Source organism: Aphelocoma coerulescens, chromosome 8 (assembly GCF_041296385.1).
Source record: "Aphelocoma coerulescens isolate FSJ_1873_10779 chromosome 8, UR_Acoe_1.0, whole genome shotgun sequence".
NCBI classification, from domain to species: domain Eukaryota; kingdom Metazoa; phylum Chordata; class Aves; order Passeriformes; family Corvidae; genus Aphelocoma; species Aphelocoma coerulescens.
In genome coordinates, this window is record NC_091022.1 from 10,748,645 (window position 1) to 10,768,966 (window position 20,322).

The window sequence follows — 20,322 nt, forward strand, 5'->3', positions numbered from 1 at the left end:
CTTCAGCTGTGTAAATCAGCATGACTCCACTGAAGTCAGAGCAGCTACACCAGCTTACACTAGGTAAGTCTGAACTTCAGTGACACCAGATATACAGTTTACAGGTTTTATTGGCAAGTACACGTTTATAGACTTGGAGGCAGTTTCTAATCCTGTGTCATATCGTAAACACTACCACCTTGGACAAATAGAGAGAACAATAATTTGGATGCTGAAAGTCTTACTCACTTCTCTAAGAGTTTCTTTTATATGAATATGTTTCTGCTCTTCCGTGAAAGAGCCCTATGCACATGAAAGAACCACATGCATGAAGGGCCATTGCCAGACAGAAGTTAGATAGTTTCTACCATTAGCAAAATGTACTAATATTCAGATTCTGGCATTCAGAGCAGGGTAATCAACTTACAAGGTGGAAAATTGAAAAATATATAAAGGGAATACTTTGCCATCGCTGATTAGTCACACAGTTCATTGTCGCATTGTTACTGAAACTGTTACATTTGCAATGTTCAAAACATGCTGGACCTTTAGATAAAGGATGACTTAGCAAAAAAATAAAATCTTGAGAAGAACAGTTTGGGGTTTATGATAAATATTTGTTAATCAGGAAGAACTGAGGTAAGACATAACACAGATGAATACGTCTGCTGCTGGTTCTTGAACAGTCATTGCCATCATGTGTAAATGGCAGAACCAGCCCTAAACTGCATTTGAACTTGCTGCCTGGGTAGTCTGTTACTGACATTACTAAAATGAGGGCGAGTAGTCCTGCCCTCAGGGAACATGGGGAATGCCAGCAGATGCTGAGGGGAGATGGGGATGGACTGGGGTATAAAAAACCTGAAGCCTGCTCATCTAGCTGCAGTGGAGTGGGAGTTTGGATGGACAGAACAGCCTGTCCTACACTGAGACCAGCCTGTGGTCAATCAACCTGCACCAAAATGTAGTTTTCTTCATTACCAGTAAGTTAGGTTAGGCTAACTGTGCTCACTACAACATACAACTATTTTCTTCCTTCAGTTAGACAATAACACATGTATTAAGATAATACATCAAAATAGCAGTGTGCTAGAGCAAAGAAAAAAATTTGAAAAAAAGAACTGTATTTGACTGTGATTATGTATATAGAACCAAATTTTAGGAAAAGGTATTGCACAGTACTTGATATAGCTCAGTACTGATCCTTTCTTTTTATTGCAATGCAGCTTAATTTCTCTAAGCAATTTTAGTGAAGATTTGTCGAGAAGTTTTACTGAAATACAGGAATCTCCTAATATCCAAGTTCCCTGTTTCCACATACCTTTCTAAAAACTCTCAGAGGTTTCTGTGGTATAAAGGGGTTCCCTGTAGGAACCTCTCATAATATCCACATACGCAAACCATTTTTCTATCCTGCAGGCTTCCTGCTTCTGATGTGTTTGGAAGAGGTTTTATAATAAAGTTTTATACCATTACTAACATTTTCCTTCAAATGCTTTTGGTCTGCCTTTTACAGTTTTACATTTAGCTTGCCAGAGGTTTTGCTATTTTCTGTTTTTCTCATCTGAACACAATGTTTTTTAGGAGTTCCTTTTCCTTTTTAATAATTTCCTTTATTCTCATGTAGAGCTCTGGTAGTCTTTTGGAGACCCTCTAACTGGCTTTGACAGATGATAGATACTTACTCAGAAACTCTAATACAGGTCATTTCCTCCTAATTTACTTTTAACAAACTTCCTTGATTTTATATAGTCCTCTTTTCAACATTCACTGTTGCTGTGGTAGGTTTATTTGGCCTTTTCACTTCTACAGGGTTTTTGAATTTGAATATATTATGATCAAAATTCTAAAACAGTTCTTTGATATAGAAATTCTGAAGAAGGTCTGGTGCCCTGCTTGATACAAATCAGGAGTTCTCCAAGCTCCCCTGGATTGCTCCATTTAATGATTTATGTTGTCTAAAAGCTTAAGTTCTGCATAAAGCCCTATCATAATATTTATCCAGGGCAAGTATAATGGAGATCTCTTTACCCCTGCCTTCACAGCCTTTCTCATTTCCCCATCCATGTCACAGGCAGCTATCCTAGCCTTTTTACTTTTTGTAACAAAGAACCAGGAGAGAGGGAGACTTTTCAGGCTTCAAGGACTTAGAGCAGAGCAGTTGCTCCTTTTGATTAATTTCCTGTAGTTTATTGATTTGAAGAACCTGAAGAATTGTTAACCAGTGAGCTGTTATGTTATGCTCCTATCTCTGTGACCTCGAAGACATCTATCCCCATCCTCCACTGTCCTAGTGAGCTCTTTTGCCTGAAAGTTTTAAAGTTTTCATATCTATATTTCTCCTGAGTCTTCAGTTTATTCTGTTAATGAACATCTCAGGAGTCTCCAGCTGTACAGAGCCCTGGATAATAGCGGAAGCAAGTTAAGAACGATCCAGGGAGCTGGGCTAAATGTTTGAATTCCTGGTTGATTTTTATGTTGTTACCTAACACTCTCCAGGTGCTTTCAAGTCTAGCAGCTTAGTCCTGACAAAGAACACTGTTTTCAGAGACAATCCAAGTGTCACATTGCCATCCCAAATAATACCCTTTGTCATCATTTGATATTTTTGATATTCTCAAACCCTGACTATATTTATAGGTTATATATATTCACAGATTTCAATGATCAGAAGAAGACTGGTGCAGCTTTCTTAAATCAATGCTGATATGTAAATAGATTAATAATAGCATGGCTAATGAAGTGTAGCATCCACTGATAAACAGGGAGGTCCCTGTTCCTTCTGTCTCTGGCCTGTTCAATTCCAGGTCTAAATCATTTGCTGTCAACACCTTCAGAAGTTGGTAAGACTTAGGGAACAAGCCATGTTCTCCCTCACAGATTCCTAATTCCAGTCTTTGTCCATTTTCTCTAATCCTCTGCTAGCTGGTTAGGCAGTGTCCCCTCTGGCCTCTGAGAGAAGCGTTTGCCAGAGATAAGCCTGCTCCTTAACAATCCCTAAGGCTACTGGATCTTCTGGAGCCTCTTCTGCCTTTCTGATTCTGTTTGATATAAAGTCTCCATTACAGGGAATATTAGACAAATTTATTTAACTGTAAATGTGCATTGAAAAGCAAAGAAAAACATCCTTCTATAAATAAACATTTGTACAACCCAGGTCTGAAGAGGATCTTCTGTGGTATATGGAAGATGTGTCACTCTGCAAATTTAAAATTAATGGGGGCAGTGTAGTTACATTTATATGAAAGCCTGTTTGCCTGGTTGTGATGATGAACTAATTAACTAAAGCAGACTCTTCAGTTTTAGGTTCTCTGAGTCCCAAGCACCAAGAATAAAATGGAAACAACCATCTTCTAAGAAAGATAAGGCTGGAATACAGGAAAGAGGAGATGTTTCAGCAATTGGTAATGTCAGGCTAAAGTAGCCATTGGATTCAGGTGACTAAAGAGAGAAGCCAAAATATTATTCAACTGTACAGTGAAAAAACAGCATGGAGAAAATAAAGGAAAAAGAAAGTGAAAGAGCACTGAGTATAAAAATAGGATGAAAGAAAAAAAAATCCAAATACAATCAGATTAAGAAAAGGAAGACAGTGAGAAACCTACTGCAAAAAAGGCAAGTAGGCCCTGGGTTACTCTCTTCTTATGCATGAGCCTTCCAATGCTACTTAAGTCTAGATTGTGAATTGCACATTTTCCATCTAATAGAGTCTAGAAAACAGCAGTAGCTGGGTGTTATAGTACTAATTGCCTTTACCTGTGAAAAAATGAGACCTAGTAAGACTCAATATTTAACAGTCAGATATACACCAAATAACAATCTCTCCTTTTTCCATCAGAGGTTTTGCAAATAGGTGACTACCTCACACAACCCAATTTCTGGTTGAGGCTGAAGAGATTTTTGGAGATGGAAAACAGTCAGTGGAATTGCTGATTGTAATTCTTTTGAGTAACTTCTTAACATTACATGGCACATCTATCAAGTTTTCACTCTTTGGTATGTGGGGAGCCCTGAAGTATTGCACTTTCTGCAAGAACACAATCCAGGGAATTCTTGTTCAATAAAGTGCATTTGCAAGATAGTTTATCCACAAAAAAACCCCCAACTCTCTAAATCATATTATTTTGGAATTCATTCTTTTGGACTATCTTAAAGAAATACAAAATGCACATCAAACGGGAAGGTTATAGGGTATGTCGAATTCCACAGCCTGGGTGGTCACCTTGTTACTGTATTTGGCCAGTGGCATTGAATGCCCCAATGCTAACACAGAGGAAATGTGCAGAATGATTAACAAATCAGAGAAATGAGAGCCAACAAAACCAATTTCCTTTCAAATTTCATTAGACTTTGTATCACTGGAGACATTGCAGATGTCTCAAAGCTGAAAAATTTGCCTCAAAACCAGATACAATTTTGTACACAGGGAGGCAAATAGACTTTTTCCAGACACACTGGCCCATTTTCTACTTATTTTGCAAGGTTTAAATCAAGTATTACTTTACCTGTTACAAGGGAAAAACTGCAGCAAAACCTCAAACTGTTATGAGAACTTAAGTTTTGCTTTGGAAAAATCAGGTACATCTAACTCAAGATAATTTTAAATTACTGCTTTCTCTTTTTTAAATTACTGGAGTGCCTTTTACAGAGGGCTTCTACACCTGAGGAAAAAGTTATTTGATCACAGTAATCCATAACCTTACTGCGGAAACTGTGGTCAGCTTTCATACTTTTTCGCCATCATTGGTTCTTAAGGCTTCTCTTCTGTGTAGTTAATTGCCTTTCCTTGCAGTGAAGCACGGTAAACTTTCAGGAGACTGAAAAACTGTAGTATTCTGGAATTCAGTATTTTTTAGTCTACTTAAACCCAGTACTGTTGCAAAGTAGAAACTGGAGGAGCAGGACTCACCAAGAGTCTGGTCTTTTTTGTTCCTGTCACTTTTATTTCTCCCAGTATAGCAAAAACGAGTTTGTGTCACTTCCAGCTGATGTACTCAGTTAATATCGAATGTCTCGGAGTGAGTATCACACCTCATACACAAAACGAGTAAGTCTGGTGGCATGCTGCGTTTTCAAATCTGGCTGGGCCCAAGCCTTAGACCAGTGCTGTTCAGAGCAGTGCAGAGAGACCAGTCCCTGCTCCAGAGGCTGGACCTGGTGTCCCTCCCGTTCCCGGCCGCTCCTGGTTCGGCCCGGGCGAGCGGCGCTTCCCGTGCCCGCTGCGTTACCGCAGTGCCCGGGCCCCGTGTGCTCCATGGCACGAACACGCTGGGATCGGCACTCCCTGTCTCACCGCACTGACAACCCCGGTCACTTCCAGAGGAGCTGCGGGCTGCCCGCGCACAGCCGGACCCTGCCCGCCGGACCGACCGCGAGCGCGCCACCGGACCCCGCGCCTCCGGCCGGGCGGGGGGAGTGGAGCGAGGCGGGGCCCGGCGGCCGCCCCGCCCCATCCTCGGGGATGCCGGGATGTTTACGGGCCTGGCAGGAGCGGCGGGGGGCGGAGAGCAGGTCGGGGCTGCTGCTGGTGCCCGCACCGCCCGCCAGGAGCCCCGCTAGGCGCCCGCCGCCGGCGCGGCCCCGGGCCCGAGGCGCCGGAGAAGCCGGGGGGAAGCGGCGGCCGGTCCCGGTCCCTCGTGTCAGGAGCAGGCGGAGCCAGGCTACCCGGTGAGCGGGGCGGCAGCGGGGCCGTGGGCAGCGGCGGGGCCGGGGAGCCGCGGGGGTTCGGGCGGCGAGCCGGCGCTGCCGGAGCGCTCCCCCCGCCGCGGGGGCTGCCGGCGGTCCCGCCTCCCGCCGCCGCCCATTGGCCGCGGGGCTGCGGCGCGCGGCGCCATTGGCTGCGGCGGCTGCCGCTCCGCCCGCCGCGCGGGGAGGGAGCGGCGCGGGGCCGCTGCGAGAAAGTTTGTGCGCGGCGCGGCCGCGGTGTGGGGCGGGATGGCCGCGGGCTGCGCCGCGTCCGGGCACCTGCCCTGCGGCCGGAGGGGCGCCGAGCCGCCGTGCGCCGGCAGGGCAAGCGGCGCCCTGAGCACTGCGGTGGCCTTTCGCCCGGTGGCGGCCGCCGCGCTGCCTCCGCTGAGAGGAGCGGGCGGCTGGGTTCTCTGCCCGGCGGCCTCGCCACTGGCCTCAGCCTGCCTGCGGCCCGGCCGCCCTCCGTACCTCTGCCGCGTCGGGCTCCTCGCGTGCTTGCCGCAAGCGGAGCTGCTTTCCGTGATGTTCCTGGTCGTTTTCCCCTTGTTTCCTCCAGGCTCCCGTGCTCTCCTCTCTCAGGGGGTGGGTGTCAGGCGGATGCTCCCCAGGGCAGCCCAGCGTGGGGGTTTCACATGGCACCGGGTGAAATCAGCACCGGCACCGGGAGCCGCGGCCCTCCGGCTGCGAGAGGGGCAGCCCCGTCCCGGCGGGTCCGGCGGCCTCTGCCCCGCGCCTCCCCGGGAGAGCGCCGGGGCTCCCCGGCCGGGGCCCTCCCGCGGCCGCCGTGCGCCCTCCCTTCCTCCCTCCCTCCCTCCCTCCCTCCCTCCCGCTGCCGGGCCGCCCGCAGTGCGGGGTTTGCCCGCCCGGCTCCCCGGGGCCGGGTAGAACGGAGACCTTGTGGGAAACGCTGGAAGTGAGGCATCCTCCGTCTGGGGAGTGAGTGTCCTCTCCTTCACCTTTCCGAGTACCCAGGCTCGGTTATCCCGGTACCCGCCCCGAGTTCCTTTCAGTGTCCATGCGAACCGAACTTGCGTGGTTTTAAGGTTCAGAAGTTGAGAACGCTGTTCTTTGAGTCGAGTGTGCTTTGATTTGCGCTGCATTTTGTGAGGAGCATCACTACTTGAATGGTAAAACTCCTTAAGATAATCACCCTACTTCTGGTAAAAGATGATGAGGGGATGTGTGTTCATTGATCACACAAATATTTAATTCTTGATATAAAGATAAAAACTTTCTAAATGTTTTTTCCCTTCTTGCACGAACTGAATGGTAACTTTTGTCACCTTTTGAAGTGATCGAAGTGTTTCCTCAGATTGCAATAGTGGCATCACTTCTCAGGAAAGGTCACATGTGCACAGTAATTTCACTGAATGTACAGGATATATTGCCTATATAAAGTTGTATTACAAGCTTAAGATGCAGGAATTGAAATTTAATCTATAAGATACATACTCTGGATGATTAGATTGGATGGTTAGAGTCACAGATTGGCTAAATCAGGAAGAACGAAATTTAATTTTTTTTTTTTCCAGGCTGTTCAGGAGATATCTCATGTGTTGCAGTGCTGTAGAAATGTCTGTATTTAAACTACAGACTTACACTGTCTTGAGAGAGATGAAATGGAAAACAGTTATTAGTTCATGGCCTATGGAAAACTTAGACAGAGGAAGGAAAACTGTGATGTGTTCTGGAAAGAGGGAAACTTACAAGCAATGTCTGGCAGCTTTAAAGTAAGGACTTAAAGCCATGTTTGTTATTTTTAAGTTTTTTGATACTGGAAGAAAGAATAATATTAAGAGCACTTGTTCTTTTAATTTCAAAACATGAAGATACTATATTTAGAAATACCTGATGTTTGGGTAGATGGCTTGTCAAAGCACACTTAGAGATTTGTTCACCGTAAGGATGGAGATACTGCCTTTCTCATAGATATCTTGTATTTAACATACCATTTAGTCATTGCAGTAAAAAAAATAATTTGAGAACAAATCAAGGAATTTTATTCAACCAAAAAGCCTTTTTTAATTGACTTATCCCAGTGCTTCCACGGTCTACACAGATTAGTAGATTCCTATCTTCCCCACCATGGAAGGTTGTTTCAAAAGAAGAAAAAAATACAACATTTTAGAGTTCATTGGAAAGCCTGTAAGCAAATGAGAAAGTCAAATGAAAAATTACTTGCAGGAAGTCAGTTGCTCATTTTACTGTGACCTGTGGTATCTTCCGAACTGTAAGATAGAGCCATATAAGCCCATCCGTGCCTTTCTTTTTTTGTGCAAGAGTTGTGCTCAGTTGCACAAAATGTAGCCAGTCCTGTGTATTTGAGCACATAGACAATCTGGTGAGGCAGTTTGTTCATAAATACACCCCCTCCACGTTTAATTAGCTTAGTGCAGTACTCTGCATTTATACTGATGCTAAATTCAGCTTATCGCCATCAGTGCCTTGCTGCCCTCGGAAGTTTGACATTGTTCCAAACATCTGTGCTGGATAGTTGGTTGAGTTCATGTTACCTTGGGAAGTCCCTTAGGAAAACTCCAACTGCACCAACTTCTTTTCTACCTTCAAGGGAAGTTTTTGGTTATTCGGTGTTTATCCAAAAAGCCCTTGTGATTCCCAGGGAGTAGGATTTAGGAGAGAGTGGGGATTATCCTATGAAGGTTGGTACTATGGGTATTTGTAGGAGTTAACTGACTAATTCCCAGAGAATTTGTTCAGTTTATCTGCATTCCATGCACTTTGCAACAGAGATGAAAATAACTGACCAAAATACCAAAGTGGTGATAAGGGCAGACTTTAGAGCACTGTTTTGCTGCATTTATCATCATTTGGCTTCCCTGGCCACATGGGGAGGAACTGAGCCCTAGACTGAAGTACATCATCTCACTTTGTGTTTCCTTAGTAAGTATTAAAGTGATTCCTCCTGTCAGGGTAGTTAAAAAAACTGCAGAGAAGCAATGCTGCTACAATGAGTTGCTTCTCTGGTGAAGAAACTCCTGAGCATTTGTCTCAGGCATGTGAAGCATAACTGTGATTCAGTCATGGGTTTTGTACCTAGGAAACGCACAGTATTTCATGTGCCATTACAACTAGTTGGGCATACAGCACTTATTTATGCAAGGAAATTTGTTATAAAATTTTAAACAACACATTAAAAAGAGGAATTTGTAAGAAAATACTATGAACAATCACATTAAAACCTGATTGCACATAGTTAATCTTGCGATATTAGTGACTTTTGTTTTGCATTATAGGTAACAAAGTAGATAGACTGTTTGCATCATGCAGCATTTGGGAGTCTGCATTCAAGCCTCTTCAAGCTGCCGGGAATGATTTATAAGAAAATTATTGCTGTCTTGTTTAATGGCAGTATTTATGTTGGACCAGATGAATTACTTCACAATGTCATAAAAGTTCATGTAGAGCTTGTAGATTAGATTGTTGCTGAAGCCTTTGGGAGGTGTTTGAATTAGGTGAAGTGTTGATGAATCAGTCTTCTTCAGTTCATTTCAATTTTCTGTGGTTAGTGTACAGAGCTTACAAAATTACTGATTCTTTGGTAGCTGGAAGGCAAAAGTATCACAGGTGAACTAAAAGTTACTTCTAATAATAAGTAAAAACTTGTGGTGGGAAAACACATAGCCTTCTGCCCTGTAGAGGCCCTTCTTCTGTACCCTTTTTGTCCTCATCTGAGAGCAAATCCAAAAAAGGAGTTGTCTTTGCAGCAGTGAACTTCCAGTCCTTGCCCTGACTGAAATTCAGAATTGTGTGTGGGGTACGTGGGCTGTGTGTGAACTTTACAGAGACAAGCAGGTCTTGAGGAGCACGCTGCAGACAGAGTGCTGAACATACAGCTGGTCACTGAGCGTACTCCAGAACCACAAGTTGATCTTGCATCCCTTAGACAGTGGTGGTTTAATGTAAAACATACACACAGCTGCAAACTTGAGTGTTGGCTTGCCTCTGAAGTGAGTGTGCTGCCTGCTGCCTGCTTTGCTTCTGGACCCATGGTTCCTGGATTACTTGCTACTGTCATGTGTGCTTTCAGGAGTCCAGGGTAATGCTGCTCAGAGGATCACAGAAAGCCTGTTATACATGGCTGGTGTTTCTTTTCTGATTCTTTATAGTGCTTCATTCACTTTATCTTTGGGGTAGCAGATTTTAAACTATATACTACAGAAAAATTTTTTCAGCTTGAGAATGTGCATCTAACACCTGCAGTAAGGTGTCTTGTGATGCTTTCTAAGATACTGAGACATTTAAAGAGTGTGTGGAGTTTATTGTTACACGTGTTCTACTTCACCTGTAGCAACATGGACATTGTCAGCCAGAGGTGTTGCAGAGTTGTGTCCACCCAGCCTTCCAATCTGGATGTATTTTCCCTGTACTTAGCCATAGTGGGTTTATCTGACAGTGGTTCCAGTCTTTTCATGTGTCTTTAACTCGTTTGAATCTCAGCTGTTTACACTTTTAGTAAAATCTCTTCAGCATCTCTTTATGAATAATTTGGTTTTACAGATGCATTTAAAGCCATGCCTTCATTAGGACTCCCTCTCTGTGTGAGAGCTGTGAGGTTTTGGGCTTGTAAGGGTTTCTAAATAATGCTTTAGCTTCCTTTATCTGAAAATCTTAGGTGTTTTTTTTTCTTTTATTTTCTTTTCCTTTTTCCAGTTTAACTTGTTATCCTGATTTATGCTCCTTGCATTAATTTTGTTTCCTAGTTCTACTTTCCTGTACAGTATTTTGTTGACAAAACTCTTGGCTTGGTGTTGAGTGAATTGCCTTCTCTCCATTCTGGCTCTTGCCTTGCAGTTACAGCTTTAAGTGCTTGTTCACCTCCCTGCTAAGGATGAAGCACAGCTAAATGTGGTGAGCTAACTTACTAGCACACTGTTGCCGGAGGGAAGATGTTCTGTTTCTTCTACAGTCCCTTTCTTGCATCTCCCATCCCTGAACTTCCCCTTCTTACTTTTTTCCCTGGTGCTCAGCAGACTCCCCCACGTGCTGGTTCTGCTCACTGCTTGCAGAGCAGAAGCCCAGCCGCATTAGGGAGTTGGATCAGCTCAGCAACAGGGCCAGAGAGTTCAAGATGGCAGAGAAAGAAAGATCTTTGGTGTTACTGAGCTGTTAGACTGACCTGTGTAATTGCATGTTAGAGATGTAATTTGGCGGTAAATTCAGCTGCTCCAAGTTAGCTGGAGCTAGAGCAGTCCTGTGTCTTCCCCTCTGTCTTTTGCCATCACAGTTCTGTCCTTGTCTCTGCAGTGGTATGATTCGGGGAACTGAACTGGGAAAAAGTGACTTTGTCAAGGTTAGTTTTCAGCTAGTTTGACTTTGCTTACCAGGAGTCTGGGTAACTACAGCAACCCCACTGGAAGGAAGAGGGTTTGGGAATCATGGCTGAAGGCAGCGGAAGTGGCAGCATCACATCATCAGTTCTTGCTGCATTAGAACTGCTTGCTTACAGAGGCAGGAGCACAGCTGAGTGTGGTGTGGGCTGAGGGTTTGCATGTTGATGGTATCATGTTTAGGTACAATGCATTGTTCCCTGCAATACTTCTCACTGTGACATCGTTGTGATCTACCTATGTCCTTTATAACTGCTTATTGAGTATGAAGAAGTGGGTTATCAAATTTCTTTCAGGTGAACAGAAGCTAAATGAAAAATGTAGAAGCTTGCTGCTCAAGCAGTTTCAGTTCCTGTTTCTTTTTCAGTACGTAAGAAATAACAAACAGTTCAATAAAGGGCAAGCCAGGGCATGTATTACCCTTTGGGAGCACCTTGCAAGGTAGGCAATCTACTTGAGTGACATAATTGAAATGCAGAGGGAGAAGTAAACAAACTAACTTTTAAAATTGTGCAAATAAATGAAGAGGAATGGAAGTGGACTTGTGGAGCAGGAGAGCTTCAACTTTCATCTTCTAGTCAGACAGCATTGACAGAGCAAACTCTTAGTAGTTGGGGAATGACAGTGACTGGCGTGTGTGTTTTCAGGGCTGGAGTGAAAATAAGCCTGGTAAGTGAGGCCAAATGAATGAGAAAATTGAGTACGAGCTCTTAGTGTATTCCTTTTACTTTTTTCCAAAAGGATTATTTGTGTATGGCTGCTCCTGCTCTTGCTAAAACCAACTTTTACCCCAGCTTAACTATATGAGTGTTTTTTGACTGCTTTGACTGGACTGCCCATGAGTAGGGAATTTGGACATAAATTTGCTGGAAAATGCAGTATTTCAAATTAGGTAGTAAACATCTCTTTGTAGATTAACAGCTGTTGGGAATTTGTATTGTTCAGATTCGAGGCTGTCCCTACAGAGAGGAAGAGTGCCTTGCCATCCTGTGGGGAGTATTGATCTGGCTTTTAGGAGCTGCTTCTAAAATAAAACTAATCCTTTCTGAATATAGATGTATATGGTTCTGTATTGAATCACTTTCAGAGCTTTAAAAATTGCATATACAGCTTCTCTCTGATGTAGATGCTGCTGCAGAGACTATGACAAATGGGGTATATGTTTTCTACACTTTAGGAGACTTTTTGGGTTTTTTTGGACAGCATGAAGCAAATATTTGCTATTAGCTGACAGTGGAAAAAATGAAATATTCCATGCACATACACACTTAGGTATAGATTCATAATCTGTGTGTATAGATGTGTGCACATATTCTTACTATGCATCTATACAATGTTGATATATATGTATGTATACTAATAGGGATAAGTGACATTTTTTTGTGATAATGGTTAACTTGGTCTTCCAGTAGTGAGTTTGCTCTGTCCCTTGTCAGTTAGTCATGCCAGAGTTCAAGTGGTGTCAGTTTAAATGCAGTTTGCATTATTAATGCCTGCATATAAAATATATACAAATATAAACATTATAAACTGCAGCCTACCCCTGAGTTGCCAGCACTGAGTGGGTGCTGAAGAGTGTTGATCAGTGTTGATGACCTGACAAAGTGTGGGCTGAGTTTGACCACCAAGCCAGTTCTGTCCAGTGGCCAAGTGTTTGCCTTAAAGAGGTAAAGAATGACTGTTAAGACAGTCTGACTTACAAACCAGTTCTGTGGTTGGTTTTACCCTGCTCACATCAAGCTGAAGGGCCACGCTGTTACTTCTAGGTCTGAAATTTGCCTCCTCCCACAAGGTCTGTGGCTTTGGAGCTGGGAGGTTATGTCAGTGTGACTCCAGGTGACAGGAAGCAGTGCTGGGATCAGACTGGCACGCTGGGGCTGCCTGGCACACCCTCTGGGATTGACACTGGTGCGGTGGGCTGCGGAATTGTGTGTCGGGCATTCAGGAAGGCATTTGGAAATCTGAACGCTTGTTTCCACAGCACACAGCTTTTTTTAGGTTCAACCAGGGTGACTGCTTGAATGTTCTACCTACGTTTAAATTATGCTTTTGGGTAGCTGAGCATCGATACATGGTGTAAGCAAACAGGAACGTTTCTTTAGCCTGTGTTCTTACATGGAAACATAGTATTTATTTGTGGTGTTGGGTTTTCCCCCCCAACCCTCAGCTGAGGCTGATCCTTATCTTTGAATTTAGTAAAGATAAATGAGAAATTTGGTGATATAAAATTTTTCATTTTAAATCCATGTTAGATACTGAAGAATCTAACTTTACAAAAAAATTATTTACAAAAAAATTATTTACAAAAAAATTATTTACAAAAGAATGAGTGTTCAGGGTATTAGATGGATAGTTGTTTCTGGAGAGCCTTGTCTTCCACCTAACTAAAATAATGGTTATAGTAAAAACTAAAAATACGTGCCTTAATTGATGGTGTAATGCAGAAGTAAACATAGTACATTCCATCCTTTGAGAACAGCAGCTAAATTGACTGTGTCCGTGATGAGCACATCCTGAACCAGTGTAACTCCGTGTTTCTCTGTCTTAGCAACTTTGTGGAGTAGTTACAGCTATATTTTGCAGAAAATAAAGAAGACTGACCTCCTCAGATTCTCAGCTGAACTGTAACATTTTGAACATTCTTTTAAGTATATGCTCTTTTCCTAAAGCATAGCTGTTTCTGCTTTGACATTGATTACTGTATGTTCTCACTTAAGATGCAAAATTGACAAACAAGTGCATAGCGAGTAGCTAATGGAAACCATGTATATTGAGACTATTAATGATGTTTTCTTCAGGAAAACGTATTTTTTTGTTGTTGTAGAACTGCCATCTGTTAAAGGAATAACATTTTTGCCTAAATACCGTGAAATGTATTTCAGTGTGAATGCTGTATGGACGTGGAGCTATGAAACTAGCTCTTAAAAAGCATGTTTCATGTGATTAAGCAGTGCATTTAAGCTTTTTCTCCTGAAATACCTGAAATAATTTGATCATGTTTTTAAAGACATAGTTGCTAGACTTAAATCACAAGGACTTCAAGTTTTTCCTAGGTTGGTTTTTTTCTTTTTTAATGTTATTTTTAAATACTTTCCAGTGAAAGGAAAGCGATGAGCTCTGGCTCCTGTTCAGGAGTGGGTCCTCTGCTCTGATTGCACTGGCAGCCGTGGGTAGTCCTGCCTCTCCTCTGGGAGGCTGCTGGAAACCACCTGGAAAGCTGAGTGCTGCCTGTGGGATGTTGCTTGGCGTGTAGGAGTGTGCTCCTGCCTTTTGGGCTGCTTTCTATCTTTGCAAAATCTTCAGATGTGTGGGCAGATACCCGATCACTTTGACAGGTGGCCACTGAGGAAGTGAATGAGGACAGTGAGGCCTGTTTGTGAAGGAAGGAAAAGGTGTTGCTCCCATTTCAGGCACTTGGAGTTTGATGGTCTAACTTACTGGAGAGGGCTCCTTTTCTGCCTTGTGGAGTAAGAGGAGTTGCTATGGCTTTGTGATTCCAAATGAAAAATTGGTACTGTTGTCTGTCCCCAGAAACTTACTCTGCATCCTTTATGTGTAGGTGCCACCTAATGTTTTGATCAACTGAAAAAGTCAAAGATTTAAAATATTAGCAGTTAACCAAAAGTATTAACTATAATTGTAAAGCGTTAGGTTGTCCAAATCTAAATGATCTTCATGTTCAAAACAATCAACATCGTGTTTGCAAGATGAATGGTTCAGAAAGTTTTTTTTGGTTTTTTTTGCAAGTGATGTGGTGAAGGCAGGGAGTCCTTTCCCCCCACGTGATTTGAGAGTACTGAAAAACACAAGTTGCATTTGGAGGTATTGGGGGATGCTGGTATAGTTGACTCACCTCATCTGTTGCCTCTTTTCTGTGAACCTTTATATATCAGGGTGATGGATTTGCAGAAGGTGGTCACTGTCTTACTTGTTTAAAGAGGTGACAGACATGTTACAAATAGATGTGTTATGTTTTTACATTTCAATTTTAAACAAGCATGGACTCTTGGGTATTTTTAATGTCTTGTCGCTGTAAATTAGAACTTGAAAACCATTTTTGGAAGAGACATAATTATTGCCTCAATTTAAATTTAAAGATGAACAATATTACAGCACTATGTTTTGACCTCTGGAGTTAATATTAAGGTGAAAGGCATGCCTCACAGTGAAAACAGTCTTCAAGCAACAAAATCCAATTCTTACTTATATTGTGTCTTACAGTACAAAAGATTTACTTTGCATCCTTGGCGTTCTTTTGCATCTTTGGGATTTTGTATGATCAAACTGCCACTTTTTCTCTAAAATGTGGATCTATCATGCAGTCTTTGAAGGCGAAAAATTAAAAAATTAAAATAACTTTTACATATGGACATAAAATACTTGTCTTTCTGCAAAAGCAGCAACAAATCCACGAGTTAATAAATCTTCTGTGCTTTGTGGGTAGAATGTTTTACCTCTTTGGTTTGCTTTGGTTTTATTATAAAAACAAGCCACAGAGGGCACAGCGACTTGCAGTGGTAATAATATAACTTCTCCCATTTCTGCTCTTTTCCCAAATTTAACAAGAAAAAAGAGACACAAATTCTGAACATGTCAGTCAGTTCCTCTGACCATTCAGACAAGGTGAGTGGGTTGTATATTTCCTGAATCAACATAACATCATCTAAAAATTTCAGCTTACATTTCATTAATCCTGGGTGTATATTTGCAATAAAGGGTAAAGGTTTTTTTCTTTACTTCTTTTCCCTTGGCATTTTGAAGCAAATGTTTGACCCATAGGAATTACCTATTGGTGCATTATACGGTCAAAATCTTGAAGATTGAAACATATTAGTAAAACACTGCAAAACCTTCAGTAGAAATATTGATGCTATTGAAAAGAGTAAAATTCATATAAAGACTCTACAAAATAGCACTTCAGAAAAAAATTGTTGCCTTCTTAGCAGTGATAGAAGGACCTCTACAACAAGAAATTAGCAGAAGATTCCTTAAGTTTGCTGTGCATTCCTTCCCTGGGATTTGTTGCAACTGCATCAACCCCTGTGAATCTACCTGAAGAATTTAGATGAAGTTTTGTGACAACGGTTTAATTTTCAGTGCTGTTGTGTTGATTTCTTGCCTTGGAGGGGAGGTTGTATGGGAGATGCTTGTAAAAAGTGTCAGTATTGGTGTCCTAGTGTTGGCTGAAAGATTGCCTAGTCAGTGGTGTGCACTTTCTCTGCCAGCTGATTCCCCCTTTCTCAGCATGATCATTCTGACAGTCTTGGAAATCTTGGCAATTCCTACTTCTTCTCTGCTTCTCGCTTTGGTTTGATAATTGATTTTTTTTTTTCTCTTGACCTGCCTGAAATTGCATTTTTTGGATCTCCTTTGTCTTTGAATCACTTACAGGTAATACAAAACAACAGGAAGCCCCAACCTGTATGCTTTGTATGGAAATATGATGGATGGGAAGGCAAAGCCTAAGGGGACCTTTGGTTGCTCTGGAGGGTGGCTGTGGTTTGGTGTTAGGAAGAGCTGATGGAGCTGGGATGGCATGTGGGTGACTGCTTTCAATGGGCCAGGGAGAACAGATCGCTAATGACAGATTTGTGTGTGCAGTCCATTGCATACTACACAAGGGCAGTGCAGGAGAAACTGCAGAGCTGCTTGGTGACTCTTTTGTCTGTTAGTGATGTTACCACAACAGTGCTAAGAATGACAACAGTACTGCGGGCACAAGCCATTCATTAGTTTCTTGAATGTTTTGCAGTTGGCTTTGAAAGACTTTTCTAAGGTTTTCTGCTTTCTGCTGAGAGTTATTTCTAACCCTTTGAATATCTAGAGAAATTACTGGGAGCATTTGTGTGTGTTTTAACAGCTATTGGAATCTGTGTGGAGTGTAAAAAAATAGCTTTGTACATGGAAGTACATAGGTTTAGCAGAATAAATTTATTACAGGAAATTTCCTCATGTTAAACCTTAAATGGTGTCAGAAAAAAATGTTCTGTGTCTGTCTCCTGAGCATTCAGGATTTGGAGCATAAGAACACAATAAATTTGAAAAGCAAGGATAATACTCCTGTCAGACACATGATTCTTGTTCCTCTGAAGGTCTTGGCAGGTTTGACCAGGTAGTAAGCAGGGATACTTTGTCTTTGTGTGGTGAAAAAGTTGTTCAGGCCTTTCCTCTTAGTTTTGTATGAAAGCTTATTTCATCGTTTGCATTCAAAGCTGCCAGTGAACTTTGTGTTTTCTTCATCTGAACAGGGCTGGCCCTTGTAGGCATCAGTAACAGTGAGTGCTGCACCTGCTCCCCATCAGCAGTGCCTAAGAAGGGGTTCACTTGGTTGAGAAAAAAAAAATAAATCTTATGAGCATTTGTGGTTTTGTCTCTCCTGTTTTTCCTACTAATGATTCAGTGCATTTTGCAACTCTTATTACTGGTCAAAGCCTTGTGTGTCTTTCTTGGGAACATGGGCAGGCATCTTTCCTCCCATTTACTGATGGGACATGAGAAGCTCATAGTTGAGAACGGAGGCTGTGTTTTTAACATGGTATTTCAAAGGCCTCCTATCCAGCTTGTCAGGATGTATTGTGTACATGTTTAGCTTTTTTTCTATTTAGATGGAACTGTTCTTGCTTACTCCCTAAAACCAACAGATAAATCAGTGCAAATAAGCAGTATGTGTGCTGCAGTTGTAACTCTTCTGCTGATCTGCTGTTTCCTGTGCTGCCTGTAGGTCAGACATCTACATAGTTAAACAAGTGGTTGGTGCCCCTGAAGAGTAATGGGATGATGCAGCATTTATCAGACAGAGTCATTTGTCTGGTGCAATTTAATTCACATTATTTAATAATAAATTCAGGTGCCTGTAGTAATTTATTTCATTTCACAGAACAGCTAAACATAAGAAAACCTCCTTCCCCAAACAGTGCAGAGCTGGACTAGTTAAATGTTCCTAAACTCAAGCCTACAATTGAGAAGATTAATTCCTTTATTCTTTTGCTGATGCTCATTAATCATAAATACGGACTGAATTACAGTGTAATTACTGTGTTTTTCTTTTCAGGACATAAGGGACGTTGTTGTGTGATAGAATGGATGAACAATCACAAGGGATGCAGGGGCCTACTGCTCCACCATTTCAGCCACAGGTACATATATCTGGTTTTTCAAAATCTTTTTTTAACTGTTACTTATTTCTTAAATAGAGGAAGAGATAACATTGTTTCCTGTGGTAACACAGAAACTGTAAAAAGATAGAATATATTCTGGTGATCTTGAAATTAATTACATATCAGTCCAGTATTCCATAGAAAATAATTAGTTTTGATTTTTGCCTCCCTCTCCTTCACAGACTTTGAGGAGTTGCGGTTGTAGTGTGAGAAGGAAGCAAGGATGAAATCAGTTGTTTCCTTAAGAAATGTTGAGTTGTTAAACACTGTTTCAAAATTAGAATATGGTATCAGAAATACCATATTTATTGCAGACTGTTGCCTTCATCTGTCTCTTCTTACACCTCCTTCCAGTGATACTATATGAATTAGTGCCATTACCTGTTGAAACCAGGCATCAGGTTTCAACTCCACAGTCTCCATGGACGACCTCCCTTTCACTGTCTTGAAAAAAGTCTTTCCTTCAGATGAAACCTGTGTTTCAGCCCATGCCCCATCACCTCTTGTCCTGTTACAGTGCACCACTGAAGAGAGCCTGACTCTGTATTTTAACATGTGTTTTTCAGGAATTTGAACCCACTGATGAGATTGCCCCTGAATCTTCTCTTCTGTAGGCTGGATGTTGCCAGCACTGTCAGCCTTTCCCTCTGTGATCTGTGCTGCAGAGCCCTGCTCATTCGTGGGCCTGTGCTGCACTTTGTCCAGTGTGTCTGTGTAGGGATGGCCCAGAGCTGGACACAGTACTCCAGACTCCAGGTGTGGTCCCGCCAGCCCTGAGTAGAGGGGAAGGATCATCTCCCTCCTCCTCTTCCTGGCACCACTCCTCCAAATGCAGCCCAGGACATCACTGTCCACCTCTGAGTGTGTTGCTGGCCTGTGTTCACTTTGGTGTCCAGTGGGACCTCCAGGGTGGAGCTGTTTTCCAGCAGGTCAGTGCTCAGCATCTTCTGGTGCATTGCGGGGTTATCGCAGCCCACATATGGGGCTTCCCACTTCCCTGTGTTGAACTGTGTCAAGGTCCTGTCAGCCCATTTCTGCAGCCTGTCAGGGTCCCCTGGGATGACATCAGGACCCTCTGGCACATCAGCCAGTCCTCCCAGTTTGTGTCATCAACAAACTTGCTGAGATCGCACTTGGCCCCATCATCCAGATCGTTAATGACAGTGTTGATCAATACTGGATTGAACCCACTGTTGATTCCTGAGGTACAGTGTTAGCTACAGTCCTCCACCCAGAGTCAGTGCCATCAGAAGCTCATTTGCTGTTTGGAATTAAGTGCCTGAAAGCTCTGTCAAAGTTTATCAACAAAATTAAAACACTGTAGTCCCTTACATCACAAGGATGTTTTGAGAGTGCAGATAGTACTGCCAAACTGCTTCCATATTGTACAAGGATTATTGAGGAAGATAAAAAAATATGGATTAGCAGTCTGAGGCAGTAGACTCTTAAGTTCCAGAACTTTTGCGAGAGTAGAATGGGAGCATTTTAGCATCTAAACCGAGAAAAGCATTAATGTCTTACTAGACCTGAAAAGCCATGAAACGAAGGCAGCATATACATCCCTTACTGTTTGGGGTTTGTTTATTTTTTGTTTGGCGTGTGGTTTTTTTGTTTGTTTTGGCATTCCCAAAGCTGAAGAACAGTGGTTTATTAAGTTTCTTCTTACATGGAAACATATCTCTGTTCAGCATTGCAATTCTGCTCTGTGTTTCCTTGTTTGCCTGTATTCCCCTCAAAACAGGGACTCAGAGCTCTGTGCAGTATTCAGTGTATACACAATAGACTTAAGTAGTGAAACATTTTGTTTTCTGTTTCATTCAATTGCTTTTCCTAAAAATGTCTGGCTTGCTTTTCGGTGGTAACTGACCAATCAGTTTAACTTTTCATGGAAGTTTTTCAGTGGTGTTTTGTAGATCTTTTTCCTGTGTGGTGGTAGCTAATCTAAAAACAATGATTCACAGTTTTTAGGGTGGTATTTCCCATTAAGTTTTGGATTGGTAACCTTGAGATGCTAGTAAAGAGTACCAGGGTGGAAATCTAAGGGAATTTTCTGCAAGGTTTTGCAGTCATATTTTCAGCTGGTTGTCTGGATAAGTTTGGAATCTAAAGAAACTTTATTGCAGCATTATATGTATTCAATAGTGTCGTTT

The 20,322-nt window shown here is 42.4% G+C and overlaps 1 protein-coding gene across 2 annotated transcripts in view; it reads left to right on the forward strand.

Moving 5' to 3' along the window:
• Positions 1–5,483: 5,483 nt before the first annotated feature.
• The window catches only part of NEK7 (NIMA related kinase 7), a 65,326-nt gene continuing 50,487 nt past the window's right edge, over positions 5,484–20,322 (forward strand). Inside the window, exons 1-2 of one of the 2 annotated variants that reach the window (XM_069022397.1) lie at positions 5,484–5,646; positions 18,067–18,151. In XM_069022397.1, coding sequence (XP_068878498.1) covers positions 18,095–18,151 — 57 coding nt within the window. In that variant the 5' untranslated portion in view covers positions 5,484–5,646; positions 18,067–18,094. Of the gene's footprint in view, positions 5,647–6,089; positions 6,250–18,066; positions 18,152–20,322 lie in introns of those variants that run through there. The other variant, XM_069022398.1, reaches the window with a different exon arrangement.